Source organism: Pelobates fuscus, chromosome 13, assembly GCF_036172605.1.
Source record: "Pelobates fuscus isolate aPelFus1 chromosome 13, aPelFus1.pri, whole genome shotgun sequence".
NCBI classification, from domain to species: Eukaryota; Metazoa; Chordata; class Amphibia; order Anura; family Pelobatidae; genus Pelobates; species Pelobates fuscus.
In genome coordinates this window covers 77,935,905-77,953,176 of record NC_086329.1, presented here as the reverse complement: position 1 = coordinate 77,953,176, position 17,272 = coordinate 77,935,905, and the positions used below count along the sequence as shown (strand labels likewise).

Sequence of the window (17,272 nt, the reverse complement as noted above, 5' to 3'; positions counted from 1 at the left end):
CAGTCCATGTCTGTATGATGGGGTGGGGGGGAGCGCTGTCATGGTTTAACCCATGTCTGTATTAGGGGGGGATGCTGTCATGGTTCAGTCCATGTCTGTATTGAGGGGGAGGGATGCTGTCATGGTTCAGTCCATGTCTGTATAATGGGGGGGAGTGCTGTCATGGTTCAGTCCATGTCTGTATGATGGGGGGGGGGGGGGAGTGCTGCCATGGTTCAGTCCATGTCTGTATTGGGGGGGGTGTGTGTGGATGCTGTCATGGTTCAGTCCATGTGTGTATTGGGGGGGGGATGCTGTCATGGTTCAGTCCATGTCTGTAATGGGGGGGGGGAGGGAGGGGGGAGGTAAGCTGTCATGGTTCAGTCCATGTCTGTATGGGGGGGGGATGCTATCATGGTTCAGTCCATGTCTGTATGGGGGGGGGGGATGCTGTCATGGTTCAGTCCATGTCTGTATAATGGGGGGGAGTGTTGTCATGGTTTAGTCCATGTCTGTATTAGGGGGGATGCTGTCATGGTTCAGCCCATGTCTGTATTGGGGGGGGGGGGGTGCTGTCATGGTTCAGTCCATGTCTGTATGGGGGGGGGGATGCTGTCAGGGTTCAGTCTATGTCTGTACAGGGGGGGGATGCTGTCATGGTTCAGTCCATGTCTGTATGGGGGGGGATGCTGTCATGGTTCAGTCCATGTCTGTATAATGGGGGGGAGTGTTGTCATGGTTTAGTCCATGTCTGTATTAGGGGGGATGCTGTCATGGTTCAGTCCATGTCTGTATGGGGGGGGGGGGGTGCTGTCATGGTTCAGTCCATGTCTGTATGGGGGGGGAATGCTGTCAGGGTTCAGTCTATGTCTGTACAGGGGGGGGAATGCTGTCATGGTTCAGTCCATGTCTGTTTTAGGGGGGGATGCTGTCATGGTTCAGTCTATGTCTGTATTGGGGGGGATGCTGCCCTGGCCCAGTCAGTTTCCAGCAGCCAATCAGGAGCCGCCATCCGACTGTCATTGAGCGCTGATTGGCTGGCTGTCACTGAGGACCATTTCCGAGGCTGTCTCCGGTGATAGCTGGCCTGGCCGCCCCCCATGTCCCCCCACCGCTCGGCCCCCTCCCCGCTCGGACCCGGTTAGAGCCGCTCGGGGTGTGACAGCTCGGTGTCCCGGTCCGGGGATCTCACTGGGGGGAACACGGAGCCAGCACCACGGATTCCTGTGCGAGACGCCTGCAGCTGGACGCCATGTCCACCAAAGCGGAGCAATGTGAGTGTGAGCGGGGGCTGAGTGTGAGTGTGAGCGGGGGCGGCTGAGTATGAGCGGGGGCGGGGGGGGCTGAGTGTGAGTGGGAGCGGGGCCTGAGTGTGAGGGGGAGCGGGGGCTGAGTGGGAGTGGGAGGCGGGGCTGAGTGTGAGTGGAAGGGGGGGCTGAGTGGGAGCAGGGGCTGAGTGTGAGTGGAAGGGGGGGCTGAGTGGGAGCAGGGGCTGAGTGTGAGTGGAAGGGGGGGCTGAGTGGGAGCAGGGGCTGAGTGTGAGTGGAAGGGGGGGCTGAGTGGGAGCGGGGGCTGAGTGTGAGCGGGGGGGGGCTGAGTGTGAGTGTGAGCGGGGAGCTGAGTGTGTGGGGGAGAGCGGGAGAGGGGGGGTGAGTATTGGCTGGAGGTTACAGGGAATGAGTTCTAGTCGTTATATGCAGACACAGTGATACTGAGGGAGATAGGGGGGTGCTGCGATAACTAAGGACATTGGAGCTCTGAGGGGCCAGGGATAACATGGTGGGGGATAAGAGGGTGGGGGTCTGGGATAACATGGTGGGGGATAAGAGGGTGGGGGTCTGGGATAACATGGTGGGGGATAAGAGGGTGGGGGTCTGGGATAACATGGTGGGGGACAAGAGGGTGGGGGTCTGGGATAACATGGTGGGGGATAAGAGGGTGGGGGTCTGGGATAACATGGTGGGGGATAAGAGGGTGGGGGTCTGGGATAACATGGTGGGGGATAAGAGGGTGGGGGTCTGGAATAACATGGTGGGGGGTCTGGGATAACCAGGGATGACTGGGTGAGTGTTATTGAGTGAGTGTGTGGAGCTGGCCGAGGTGCTGAAATGGAAGGGAACAGGTGCAGCACATTGAATTTGGTGGATGGGAAATATAGTTATACAATTACATATAAAAATACAGACACACACACACACTGACAGACATACAGATACACACACACTGACAGACCTACAGACACACACACACACTGACAGACCTACAGACACACACACACACTGACAGACACACACACACACACACACTGACAGACACACAAACACACACACACACACTGACAGACATACACACACACATACACACACACACACACACACACACACACACACACACACATTGACAGACCTACAGATACACACGCAGACACACTGAAAGATATATAGATACTTACATAGACACAAACTAACAGGCATACAGACAGACAGATACACACACACAGACACTGACAGACATACAGATACACATACACACACTGACAGACATACAAATACACACTGACAGACATACAGATGCACAGACACATATAGACACACTGACAGACATACAGACACACACACACTGACAGACCCCCTCCTCACTGCCGCCCTTCCTGTGCTGCTCCACCTCTCTCAGGCTGCCAATAAGCAAGGGGCCCAGTCACGCTGTTAAATGGCCACAGTGCTCAAACGGGCCCCTGCTGGCAAAGGCCCATCGGATGGCCCTAAGTGCAGGGGACACCTGGTCGGCCCCTTTAGTGTGCGGGCCCCACAAAATCCTGGGCAATAGTGTGTAGGGTACGTTTTATAAAGGTGTGTTGTATGAGTGTGTAGGAGTAAGGGGTATGTTGTATGAGGGTGTATGGGAGTAGGGATTATGTTGTATAATAATATTCCCTTACTACCAACCTCTCAAACATCATTGTGTCTTGGGGTTTGGCGGGCATGGGAAGGTGTGCAATATACTGGTGGATGTAATGGCTGCTGAGATTGTTGAATGACATAAATGATGATAGCAACATGGGAAGATGATTTGGGGACTAAAGTCTGAAAGGGCATAGTGTGGTGGTTGTTTTGTGGCAGAGTCTTGGTGGATAGAAGTTCAATAAATAATGTGGTGAAGTTTAAGGCAGTAGTGGTGGTTGGGAGTGATATTGAAGGTGTGGGGCAAGTTAAAACATGAAACGTATAGATAAAGGGTTCTAGGGTTTGTTGACATGCACATATCTTAACCTTAATCTATATGATACTATACCACAACATGTAATACAGCTGTGAGCATTGTACAGTGGCTTAAGTACAGGAAACCAGCATGCAAGATATAAGGAGAGCGCAGACATGGGATATCGATGATTCATTTAGTGGTTCTGTGATGTATAAGGTTGAACTGGAACTGCTGCAGATATCTGATAATTGGGGCCTATATTACCGACGCCCCACTTGTAGTTTATTTTATCTAAAAGAGAGTCATTTTAACGTGACTTTTACCCTGGTACTAAATGATAAATAGGACAGTTTTGAACACTTCTTTAGTTGATCACATAATTTCTTTCTTCTCACCTGGCTGTATGTCACTTTCTTTCTCTGGTTATACTATTTTTTTCTTAGTTTCTATATGGCTGACATCTGTCTTTCAATCTTGAATGTCCCAGTGTTAATTTTGGCGGCAAATCTCGATTTTGTTTTAGTCATATTTTTGTTATCTAAATAGTTTTAGTCGTATTTTAGTCATCTGAATTGTTTTAGTTTTAGTCTAGTTTTAGTTGACTAAATCTCAGATATTTTAGTTGACAAAATTAACACTGGTCTATACACCTATCACTCCCAGCATTGGAGGCTGTTGGGACGTGCTGTTCCAATTAATATCCCCTCATAGAGACGCATTGAATCATTGCATCTCTACGTGGAATGTTCAGCGTCTCCAGTGGACTAGAAAGCACCGTCTGAGTGACTGCCACTAGAAGTGTTATTAGGCACTAATGTAAACAATGTCTTTTCTCTGAAAAGGCAGCGTTTACATTGAAAAGCCTGCAGGGACAAGCTATAGAAACCAGAACAACTACATTAAACTCCATTCTCCATTAAGGTAACATGATTCTTTCAGTCACTGTAATCATGTAATGGATCTGTAATCCTTTCCTGTTTAGCCCTCTCTTAACTCTTGCTCTGATCCCTCTATATTTCACCTTCACTCATTCTGTCGTTTCTTCCTCTAATCTGACTACTGCTTATTCAACACCCCTTTCTCTTCCCATCTCCATAGTCTCTTTCGATCTATTTCCCAATCTCTGATTGTTTATATCTTCCCTACCCATCTCTTTTTATTCCCCCATCCTCCAATAATTCTATCTTTCTCTTCTCCATCCCTCTGTTTCTATTTTTTTCTTTTAATTCTGTCCCTCTCTCTCTCCATTAATCTTTCTCCATCTTTACCTTTCCACCCATCTCTGTTTACATCTCTCTCCAGTCATCCTTCTCTCTATTCATACATATCTCTCCATCCTACCTCTCTGTTCATCTGTCTCTTTGTTCGCCCATCTATGTCTGTCCTCCCAACTGTCTCAATCTGTTTCCAAGTTTCTCATTCACTGATCATACTTCATCCACTGATCTTTCCCCATCCCTCCATAACTCTCCAGTCACCCATCTTTCTCCCTCTACCTATCACTATATTTACCCACCTCTCTCCTGGTTTTGCTACACCTACTAGAGGTGTCTTTCTTTTCATGTAAAGTCTAGCTATTATAATTACTGGTAATACTAGACTAGTTTAGGTTCATCCCAAGAGCTCCATCCACCCATATCTCGCTATTCACCCACCCAGCTCTCTCTCTATCCACCCATCTATCTATTTCTATCTCCTTCAATTCATCAATTTTTCTCTACTTCCTCATCTCTCTCCATTTCCCCTGTCTCTCTCCATTCCCCCCGGTTTCTCTATCTGCATTTCCCCCAGTCTTTATTTACCCCCTGCCATTCTCTATTTACCCCCGTCTCTCTTCATTTACTCCCCGTCTCTTCGATTCCCCCGTCTCTCTTCGATTCCTTCCCCCGCCTCTCTTCGATTTCCTTCCCCCGCCTCTCTTCGATTTCCTTCCCCCGCCTCTCTTCGATTTCCTTCCCCCGCCTCTCTTCGATTTCCTTCCCCCGCCTCTCTTCGATTTCCTTCCCCCGCCTCTCTTCGATTTCCTTCCCCCGCCTCTCTTCGATTTCCTTCCCCCGCCTCTCTTCGATTTCCTTCCCCCGCCTCTCTTCGATTTCCTTCCCCCGCCTCTCTTCGATTTCCTTCCCCCGCCTCTCTTCGATTTCCTTCCCCCGCCTCTCTTCGATTTCCTTCCCCCGCCTCTCTTCGATTTCCTTCCCCCGCCTCTCTTCGATTTCCTTCCCCCGCCTCTCTTCGATTTCCTTCCCCCGCCTCTCTTCGATTTCCTTCCCCCGCCTCTCTTCGATTTCCTTCCCCCGCCTCTCTTCGATTTCCTTCCCCCGCCTCTCTTCGATTTCCTTCCCCCGCCTCTCTTCGATTTCCTTCCCCCGCCTCTCTTTGATTCCTCCCCCCTCTTTCTTTGATTTTCCCCACCTCTCTCTATTTACTCATCTCTTGGTTTCCATCTACCTCTATTCACCCAACTTTCTCATTCACTGATCATACTTCATCCACTGATCTTTCTCCATCCCTCCATAACTCTCCAGTCACCCATCTTTCTCCCTCCACCTATCTCTATATTTACCCATCTCTCTCCTGGTTTTGCTACACATCCTAGAGGTGTCTTTCTTTTCATGTAAATTCAAGCTATTATAATTACTGGTAATACTCGACTAGTTTAGGTTTATCCCAAGATCTCCATCCACCCCTCACAACAAATTGACTGCTTGTAGCCTACCAGTGGTGTATTCTGGATTTGTGCTGCCCTAAACACAACTAAATTTTAGTACCCCCCTAATCTAAATTTACCCCACCACTTTGTATCAAAGCCACTTATTTGACTGACAGACGCATGCCCTCATTGACACATGCACTGACATACACTCACTGACAGATACACAGTCAGTGGCACACACATACAGTCATTGGCACTCACACTGTTAAACCCATCTATCTATGTGACGTGTCATGATTCCCTTTTATTCCAGAAGTTTGGTCCTTAAGGGGTTAAACAACCCACACGTTCACTCTCACTCACTGACAATCACAGACACACACTGACACGCTCACTCACTCACTGACAGGCACACACTCTCAGATACACATACACTGACATACACTCACTGTCACAAACATACTCACTGATTTGACACACTCTGACAGACACACACATTCCCTCACTTATTCATAGACACACACTGACAGCTACACACTGACAGCTACACACTGACAGACACACACACACACACTCTCTGACACACTCACTAACAGACACAGACACACGCAGACAGACAGACAGACAGACAGACACACACACACATTTTCTCATACACTCACCAATTATTATTTTTTATTATTTAAATCCACCCAGCCTCGTTACTTTTGGGAGAGCTGGTGTGGATCCTGTCCCTGACTGCTGCTGGGCTAGCTCCTTGCTGGGGCTGCTGGCAGGCTCCTTCTGACTGGGCTGACAGGCTCCTAGCTGGGCTGACTGGGCGGACAGGCAGGAGCTCAATGGAGGCAGCGAGGGAACTGCGCTCTTCCTGTTTTGCTCCCTCGCGCACCGCCGGTGCCGGAGTGACATCATATTCCGGCTCCCATATTCCGGCTCTTCCTGCGAGGGAGCAGGAAGAGCTCAGAGGACTGCGTTCCTTCGCCACCCGCCTACACGCTGAGTATCTGAACGCATTAGTGGGGGCCCTAAGGTGGCCAGCCAGCCACCTCTTGGGCCCCCCAGTATGAGGCAAACACGGCATTGGGCACTTAGGGCAGCCCCCTGGAAGTGGCGCCCTAGGCAAATGCCTTGTTTGCCTCGTGGCAAATACAGCCCTGTAGCCTACACATGACATGACATAACAAAATTCGAATGTATAAAGCAACTAAAATTAAGTTCTTCCTTGCAAGTTCAGGACAGTTTTCACCTACCATGTCAGTGCACTTTGTTCTATTATGTTGTTACTTTTTTACACACAAGTTGGATTTTGTTTTTTTTTCTTTTTCTTTTAATCGTATGCAGTTGCTTCCAAGATCCGATACCTACAAGAATACCACAACAGAGTGCTTCATAACATATATCCTGTGCCATCTGGAACAGACATAGCAAATACTTTGAAATACTTCTCGCAAACATTATTAAGGTGAGATTTCCATTTTTTATCAAAAATATAGACTGAAAAAATAAGATTAGTTAGTTATTTTTTGCTTGATGGGATTTCTGCTTTGTCAATGCTCCTCTAGAGAAAAAAAGCATATTAACCACTCTGTCCCCAAGATTTTGATTTGCCACTTCAATATCAAAGGTGTCTTGCAAAGCCCAGATTGGCTGGCCTATTTCTTGTTGAATGGTTAACTGAAAGGATTAGTTCTCCTCACTAAATTGGCAAAGACTATTTCTCCTCACTCAGAATTAATTACTCTAATTTGGTCATTTCCAATCCAGTCCTCAAGACCCACCAACAGTCCAGGTTTTGTCAGTATCTCCATTGGAATAAATCCTGGATTGTTGGTGGGCCATGAGGACTGGTTGTGGAACCAGTGCTCTAATTTATAGCCACAATGGTAGCTATAAAGTTGAGCAATATCTGCTTCCAGTGTAACAGGAAGCAGATAGTCCTGGCCTCTGCTTCTTGTAACACCGTCAATATGGAGGAGATCATTTAACCATAATATTTATAACAAGATAATTTTACCATCTTGAGACAGAGTGGTTAATTGTGATCAAACCCCAAATCCCATTTTCTCCCTTTGCTCACAATCCACTGGGGATGGTTGCCTGGCAGTGTGTATTTTGGATGGGTTGTGGATGCTGTGGGTGAAAAGAATCAAAGAAAAAAAAGAATTCTTAAATTTTTTAATTAGGTGTTAGTATGTAACTAAAAGTAGTATATTTACAAATTGGCATGCATCTGTTCCTTTTTCCTGAATAACCCAACCCTCTCACAAACCATACGTTTCAACTACCCTTCCACCACAAAAAGGAGGTGCTGTGTCCCTCTCCATTGTACTGAACCCTCAAAATTATTATGATTTCCTAGACTGCCCTTTCCCAACCTTATCCATGATCAGTGGTTGATGTGATCTGCTCATCTGAGCTTGAGTTTTACATATGCCAGGTGTTTCTTTGTTTTTTTTTTTAATTGGTTTTTTTTTTTTAATACAATTTAACACAGGTAACCTTTAAGGCTATTTTATTATAAGGTGGAAAATTAAATTTTCTATAATTTTCTTCTACAGAGCCTCAGTTACAAGGTGAGCAGTTGGTCTCATGGCATGGGATTTATGAAGTCATTTCATTTAAGCCAACATAATGAGGTTAAATACAAATCTCAGCTCCAACATAACTAATTTTGTTATGAATTTTGCAATTTAGTTTTCAGTTGCCAACAATTTATTTAGTGAACACACCACCTTTAGTTGTTCAGTAATGTAATAAATTTACAATAAATTTATTGGTGACGGATAGGATCAACATCAATAGAGCAAAGAGTGTGTTTGAGCTAAACAGCACTAAAAAAAAAAGAAACTCCTTTAACTGTCTTAAAACATACCATTCACATTAACACTTAAAACATGCCATTTACTATGTATGACAACTAAAAAACTGTTTATATGAACGGGTTGCAGTTCCTTCCAATAACCACCAGATGGTGGCAAAATACATAAATATCAGTGTTCCTTATCCCCTTGAACACCAGAACTAATTAGAAACATTTTTATTTTAATGTATCTTGCAGTATAAAATCTAGTCCATAAAGCCTCACTCACCCTCATTTATACTCTAGTTATGATTTCAGCCTGTAGAGGAACAAATTTTGCTAGCAGAAGCTGCTTGTCGCTGATATAATGATTGTAAAGTTGCTGAAAATGTCAGATCATCCCCTGCTTTCCAGCTGTACAGGAAGTGTCACTGGGTCATACCATTCTGACAGTCAGGGAAGGGGAGGAGTGAATCGACTGTACCATTTCAACGTCAACATTACATTACCTTTCCAGAGGTTGATAAAGATTGCTATATCAGTTTTAAATCCTTTTTACTTTAGAAATATATTATTTAACTTAATTTACTGTATGTGGGCATTATGCCCAAATGCAAACATTCTTTTTTACATTCTGTAATTTTTAGTAAAGTGCATTACTAATTGCCTTCATGGTCCATACAAATACCTTTAGGCAAGGCTTTTCAACACTTTTATTTATATATTTTTGTCACACCTGCCATATGTGAGAACATATTGCTTTTATACTAACATTTCCGACTCTGTGTGAAATATTGCAAAATGAAGGGCATTTTCTACTGTCCAAAGCCTTTCAACTCCAAATAGGAAAAGGATGAAATAATAAGTGAAGAATATAAATTGCGTACGTTTGCTTATTTTTAAGTTTGTCTTCAAAGCAATCCATGCACACAATCGATGTGTTATAATGACTTTATATTCTAGCTATTTATCTTAAAATAATGCCAATATTTTTCAATCAAAAAGTGGTCAGTAGTGAAAGGGTTAAAAACATATATTCCGAGTAATACTACTGAAAAGTCTTAAAGTGGCACTGTCCGGCCATAGTTACCTTTCTCCTATTGTTTCCTCTTCTCTTCCTTTCTCAGAGTCAGTTCCTCTTTTCTTTATTTCTGATCTTGTTTTCTTTAAAACATAAGACGAGGTAGGGACAACTTTGCCGAATGTATTTTTCCTATGCTTGACTTTCTTTGACCCACCGAGGTACTCTCCCTTCTTATTGACACAGGAAATTGAGCTGAGTTAAGCTCCTCCATGTGTCAAAGAAAGTCAAGTGTGGAAAAAAATACATAAGACAAAGTAATCCGTACTTTCTTATGTTTTTAAAGAAAACTTGATCGGATTGGGAAGAAACAGAGAACAGATTCTGAGAGAGAAAGAGTAAAGGAATCAAAAGGTTAAAGGTAAGTTCCGTGTGACAGTGTCGCTTTGAAGGGAAACTATAGTGCCAGGGAAACAAAGTTGACGTCAGCCAGTGGGAGACATCTAGTGCACATGCGCGGCAATGGCCGTGATCTCATTAGGACCTCTCCCATAGGAAAGCATTATACAATGATTTCCGATGGGGTTTCGAGTGACACTGGACATTCTCATGCATAGCGTGAGGACGTCCAGTATCAGTTAGGCGACTAAAAGTCGCCTAACGACCCGGAAGTCCCTCTAGTGGCTGTCTGTTAAATTATTGCAGGTTTATTAAAAACTGCACATGTTTAAATCTGTCGGTCATGTCCAATGAATTTTTCCAGTATTCATAGGGATAGGACACTGGTTGGTTAAATTACTGACAGCACCTATAGGGACTTCTGTGGCACAGACTGAATAAAGCTTGCTCATGTGACTTGGAAGCGCCGTAGAAAAGCATTCACTCAGTGCTTTCCTCTGGGGAATTTTGAATGTGCATTTTGAATGAGGAGGTCAGCCGCTCTGGTTGGGGACCTATTTAGAGCTAGGGAGAGGGACACTAAAGTGTTACGAATGCAGATTTGTATTCCTACAGCTATTGTGTTCTTTTAAATTAAAGGGACACTGTAGTCACCAGATACACTACAACTTAAAATAGTGGTTCTGGTGTGTATAGCCTGTCCCTACAATCTTTTCAATGTAAATGCTGCCTTTTCACAGAAAAGGCAGTGCTTACATTGCTGCCTAGTAACACTAGTGGCAGTCACTCAGACGGCCACTAGAAATATTTCTTAGTCTGTGCAGCACTAGCATTCAGCCTCTCCACGATCTGCATGTGAAAGCATTGGATTGGCGGAGGTTGTCAATGCTGATGATCTCTGCCACAGAGGCAGGGTCAAGCAAAGCCAGCCCTAGCAAGAATGGTGTGGAGTGCCAGAAAAATCACCTTTTTACTGTGATCGGAATGGGGCTAGTCACCTAAACATGAATATAGTGTCATGAATTGTACAGCGCTACGGAATTTGTTGGCGCTATATAAATAATAAAATAATAATAATAATAATAATGAATACATGTTTGTATTCCTGACACTATAGTGTTTCTTTAAAGAACACTGATATTTATGTGCTTTGCCACCATCTGGTGGTTATTGCAAGGAATTGCGGTTTTAATATGATTTTAAGGACCATTGAAATCCTTGTGTTTTGTTACCATCTAGTGGTTATTTAAAGGATCTGCAACACATTTATATAGACTGTTTTTCAGATACAGCATTTGAGAATTTTACCTGTATCTCCACCAGTGAATTCAGTAAATGATTAGCTAATTCTAGATATAACAGGCTTCATAGATAGCCGCTTTCCATATAAATGCCCAGTAATAAAGTGGCCCCACGTATATTAAACAATTGCAGTAAAATAAATTATTACCCTCAAGAGTGCATTCCACTCTTAATGGTGAAATCCGTTCACCTTTAATAACATTCAGGGGCTTATTCACTAACCAAGAATTTTGGGAGATTAACAAGGAATTACAAATTTTAGATAAAAAAAATCAAGTGTTGCGTTCAGTTTTTGGAAAAAATAGTTGACAGTTACTGAATGATGAATGATCAGAATTGATTGGTGTGTATGTTGACTGATGAACGGTGGCTGGGGAATTACATTATCAAGTCATTTTCCAAATAGATCTTTCTCTGCCCAAAGAGACTGCAATATACTGCAGAGAAATGCATCACTTTCCCTTTAAGACCATTCCCATCATGTTTCCAGTTAAAAGGACATTGATTAAGAGAAACTATTAAGTTCATGAAATATGTTAGTTATTGTATTTAATGTAGCCAAGTAAAGCCTTGGTAGCTGATGATGCATTTTAGCAATTAACATAATACTTTACAAATACCCAAAACAATACTCATTGCTTAGTTTTTCTAACCAGAGTATTTGAAGAATAGACTAATGAGGTCTTGAAAAACGCATTGGGTTTATTATCTACACACCAAACTGTAGTAAATTTGAAAACTGGATAGCAAAATTTATGCTGATTTATAAGGAAAAAAAACACCTAATCTCTGCTGCTGTTACAGGTTGGCTGTTTCAGATGACATTTTGTAGTTCAATTTTTAATTATCTGTAGTTTGCTGTTTAGCGAATAAACCCCAGTTTGTTATCGTTAAAAAGTATCACCAACTACATTTATTAATGGGAACAAACACAATAAGGTTTAGCTATCTTTTTCATTTCTTGAAGGCTATTATTAATGACTTAACGCTGGTGGAACAAATCCCTGAATACGTTTGCATATTGATTGCCTTTCTAAGAGAGTACAATATCCAAGTGAATAATGATTTTCTTTATACTGTTAGCTTTGTGTAGGCTGTACTGTTGGGATGAGAGATTATATGACGATCCTGTACAAAACAAATGATGGCAACAACGCTACCTACAGTTAAGGGGTTTGTTTTGTCTATACTAGGGATGAGTAAACTGGTCAAGAATGACTTGACACACAGTAGAATTGAGGAGTGAATTGAAAACCAAAACACAAATTGCTGGGCTAAAATTGCAGAATTGTGTCTGTATCTTTGTTGGAGAAGTCCACTATATCGTCATACAATTTTCAATTTTGTCTCCAGTTCACTCCTGTTGACTGTTTCCTGAATAAAGTCTATTACTTTTTAACACGCTGATTTAAAAAAAAAAAATGGGGTTATTTACAAAACTGGAAATTGTGGAAAAGCAACAAGGGTAAACAAAGGATAGACCAAACATGCAGAGCTGAAAAAGCGAGTTGGAGATTTTTAGCACATTCACGCTGTATGGCCTAATATAATTGGGAATAACAAAATGAGTCTGTTATTTACTAATCAGTGAATTGTGGTGAATTCAGGCCAAACTAACTAACCGTTTAAAGCAGCACTGTCACTTTTGGGGTCTCTGTATTTTTTTTTTACAAAGACCACACCAAGATGATCTATCTGCGTATGTGGAGGGGGTGCAAGTATCAATACTTATATAGTTACCTTATTCTGCCCCTTGTCAGTGTTACAATCTCTCCGCCATTTGTTTTTATCTTCTGGAAACGTCATCTGGCAGGAGCATGCATGCGAGTAAAAAACTGGGTCTTTGGAGGACACCGCAAGCGTTTCTAAGGATAATCTCTGGCATACGCAATAAGTTGCTATAGGTATCTATTACCATCATGCAAGATGGTACCTGTTACCACTAACTGCTTCGAGCGATAGCTGATCGCAAATGGCAGTGGAAAGTGGAAATTCGTTCTTTTGACAAAGATGACTTCTTTGTCACATGTATGTCTTTTAAAGGTGTTGGAATTTTAAAATCAAAGACCGTAGAAGTGAGCTTTTCATAAAGATTCTATCTTCATGGGGAAAAAAACTCAGTGGCCCAGCAATTTAAGATAGACCTGAATTGGACCTGCACACGTAAAGGGCACAAGGGGGGTGGGGGGAGCAGAGGACACTCTAGTTGTATTCCTAACACTATAGTGCCCTCTGCCCCCCTTCCTTGTGCCCTCTCCTGGGAGATAAAGGGATATCCCTCCGCGTTTGGTTGATGCTCTGCCTCCTCCAACATCATCTGACAGGGGTACCTAATGCGCATGCCTGGAGAGGGCGTTAGGCCCTCCCCATATGAAAGCACTCACATATTTTCTAATGGGGATTTTACTGACGCTAGATGTCCTCAGGCAGAGTGAGGACGTCCAGCTTCAGTTAGGCAACCTAGAGTCCGGTAAACTCCTGGAAGCATCTTAATGTTGTCTTAGTACTGCAATGAAATAATTTCAGATTTTCAAAAACTGCAATGTTTTATATTGCAGGACTAAGTGGTCTGGGTGCGTATAGTGTCCCTGTAACCTGGCCTATTCTTTATAAATTTATTTTGCAATTCACCATCATTCACTGATGAGCATATAACTCCTAATTATTTTGACAACGTCCCTATTTGGGGAATTATAAATGGCTGATTAGGAAAAAAATCCACAACTGAGCTATTTTTCTATCTGTGCCGTTGGCCAAAAATTGAAATTCCCTTATCAATTATCCACAGTTCCTCATTGAATAATCCCCCTCTTTATTACATAATTGTCAATTCGGGACAGTTGGCTCATCCCTAGTTTAAACTGTTAAAATCCACTTTTGTTAGATGACATTAACATCTAGATGGAACAATTCTGCTCTATTCTTACAGCTAGCTAATCTCTCGTATTCAGATAAACGGGATTTAATCAAAAGTATAAATCCTTAAGCTTGCAGCAAATTTTTTAATGTAGTTGGCAAAATGTATGTGTAACCCTCTGAGTGCCAGCTGGTCGAGCAACATATATTGTGGATTGAACGCCCTCTGGCACTCAATAGGACTTTATCAATAAGATGCAGTTAAATTGTTGGCTAAATCTTACAGTAATGAAGGATCTTCACAAAATAGTGTTTGTATTTTTAAAATAACGCTTCCTTTGCAAACATGGACAACCCTTAGTTAAAGATAAAAGCACACAAATGACCATTGCCATTAGCTCATGAATGCTGCGGATCATCCACTATATATTATTTTAAAGCTTTCTCCAATAGCCTAGTTAACATTTTAAAATATATATATTATTTCTCGATCCATGTGCCTGTTGAAACCTCATTATGTCAGATGATACTGATCGAATGCCATGAAGCAGTATCATAAATTACATACAGACATTATTTTGATGCAATAAACATGTGCTTTTTAAGAAAGAAACATCTTAATAAACTCACATGTTTATTACTAGCTAAAACATGTTTCTGCAAGTGCCAAACCTATATTTTACAGGGTTCCATTTTGCAATTGTGCTGACAACACGAAATTTAGTAAAAAAAAAAAATTTAAAAAAAAAGTGTAAAAAAAAAAAAAATTTAAAAAATCTCAAAATGATTGCACTTTGGCATTTTTAAAGCAAACGAAAAATAATGATCTCTGTAGAAAAAGACATGGAATGGTGTGTGTAATCGGGCCTGTTGTCGATTTGACAGTCAGTTTCGCCAATTTGCGTGCCTGTGAAGCATGGGTTTGGCACTGAAACATGCATCTTTATATTTTTGCTCCTTATAATCCAGATAACACATGGGATGCAATGAGAACGTTTAGTAAGCCGTAATTACAATTTTCTATTTCTGAGAGTGAAAGTGAAGAGATCCTAGATTGGTAGACAATGTATTGCTAGACATTGCATCTTATGTGGGATATATCTGGTCTATTATTTGTTTATAGTGTCATTTCAATGTAATGTGCTGTTCTTTGTGTCTTTGTTGTCTCTTTTTTTTTCTTTATCCCTTCAACAGCATTTTGTCCCGATCAGGCAAGAAGGACAACCAAGATGCCTCCAATTTGACAGTGCCCATGACCATGTGTCTTTTCCCCGTGCCATTCCCTCTCACCCCATCTCTAAGACCACAGGTCAGTTCCATCAATCCTACTGTTACTCGCTCCCTCCTTTACAGCGTCCTGCGTGATTCTCCATCAGAACGGGGTCAGCAAAGCCGGGATGCTCAGTTATCAGAATACCCATCACTGGACTATCAGGGGCTTTATGTCACTTTGGTGTCTCTGTTGGATCTAGTGCCATTGCTTCAACATGGACAACATGGTAAGAGTTTCCACCACTGAAATTTCTTGAGATTTTTCTAATCATTTCCACTCTATCCTTTTTCTGCCCTACCCTACACATACTTGGGATTTCAGTCTCTCTAGAGTTTGATTATTAAAGGGGCACTTTAAACACCATAACCACCACACAACATTGTAGTGTTTATGGTGCAATACGCCAGTGGGTTTCTTCTCAGAAACGTCACTCACTGGTTGTTGAGATTACAGAATTCCAGTTTCCTCATTACCAGTGCCAAACTTCTCCAAAATAGTTTGACGTTGTAGCAAAATTGATGTCAAGAAAATGTGTTGTAAAGTAAAAAAACAAAAAACTGATTTTTAATTTTATTTAAACTAGTAAACTAGAAAAATGGTCAGAGTTGTGGCAGCTGACATTTAATGTGGATAAGTGCAAGATAATGCTTCCTGGACGTAAAAACCCAAGAGCAGAGTATAGAATATTTGATAGAGTCCTAACCTTAACATCTGAGGAAAGGGATTATGGGTGATTATTTCTGATGACTTAAAGGTAGGCAGACAATGTAACAGAGCAGCAGGAAATGCTAGCAGAATGCTTGGTTGTATAGGGAGAGGTATTAGCAGTAGAAAGAGGGAAGTGCTCATGCCATTGTACAGAACACTGGTGAGACATCACTTGGAGTATTGTACGCAGTATTGGAGACCATATCTTCAGAAGGATATTGATACCTTAGAGAGAGTTCAGAGAAGGGCTACTAAACTGATTCATGGATTGCAGGATAAAACTTACCAGGAAAGGTTAAAGGAACTTAACATGTATAGCTTGGAGGAAAGACGAGACAGGGGGGATATGATAGAAACATTTAAATACATAAAGGGAATCAACACAGTAAAGGAGGAGACTATATTTAAAAGAAGAAAAACTACCACAACCAGAGGACATAGTCTTAAATTAGAGGGACAAAGGTTTAAAAATAATATCAGGAAGTATTTGTTTACTGAGAGCGTTGTGGATGCATGGAATTGCCTTGAAAGGTGTACACAAGGATCAGTGCTTAAAAACTTAAATAAAGGCAGCACACCTAAAGGATAGGGCTTCCTCACAGGCCATATAGGTATATAGGTATAAAGAAGTAGAAAAAGGTGGCGCCACATAGATAATATGTACAATTAAATATAAGCAAGTAGTAATATAGAAATAAACAATGATATATAATACAGAGAGAGAGAACAATAAAAAAATAAACGGGGTGTGTGTGTGTGTGTGTGTGTATATATATATATATACATACATGTCCAAAAAGAGTCCAGTAAAACCTTGTGATGGGAGAACAATCACATTTCTATATGAGGTAGAGATGTCTATGGAGTAGATGGATCAAGGGGTTCGTGGGATCCGTATGAAAGAGAAAATAAAACCCAATTAGGTAGCAGCCAATAAAAAAGGTCTATATGGTCCTACTCACGTTTTGGAGATCTAAAAACTAGCTCTAGTATAAACAGCGTACAGTGGTATAACCCCACTTGTGGGATATGTGAGGGAGTGTTGTAAGTAGACCATATGTAAAATAAAAAACAATAGTG

General features: G+C 42.2%; 1 protein-coding gene across 6 annotated transcripts in view; it reads left to right on the top strand.

Annotated features, from left to right (window-relative positions):
- The first annotated feature begins 1,057 nt into the window (after nt 1-1,057).
- UNC79 (unc-79 homolog, NALCN channel complex subunit) overlaps nt 1,058-17,272 on the top strand; it is a 184,100-nt gene continuing 167,885 nt past the window's right edge. For 2 of the 6 annotated variants that reach the window (XM_063439043.1, XM_063439042.1), the window contains exons 1-3: nt 1,058-1,253; nt 7,175-7,295; nt 15,406-15,710. In XM_063439043.1, the coding sequence (XP_063295113.1) occupies nt 1,232-1,253; nt 7,175-7,295; nt 15,406-15,710 (448 nt within the window). In that variant the 5' untranslated portion in view covers nt 1,058-1,231. Of the gene's footprint in view, nt 1,254-7,174; nt 7,296-8,391; nt 8,407-15,391; nt 15,711-17,272 lie in introns of those variants that run through there. The other 4 variants (XM_063439044.1, XM_063439045.1, XM_063439041.1 and 1 more) reach the window with 4 other exon arrangements.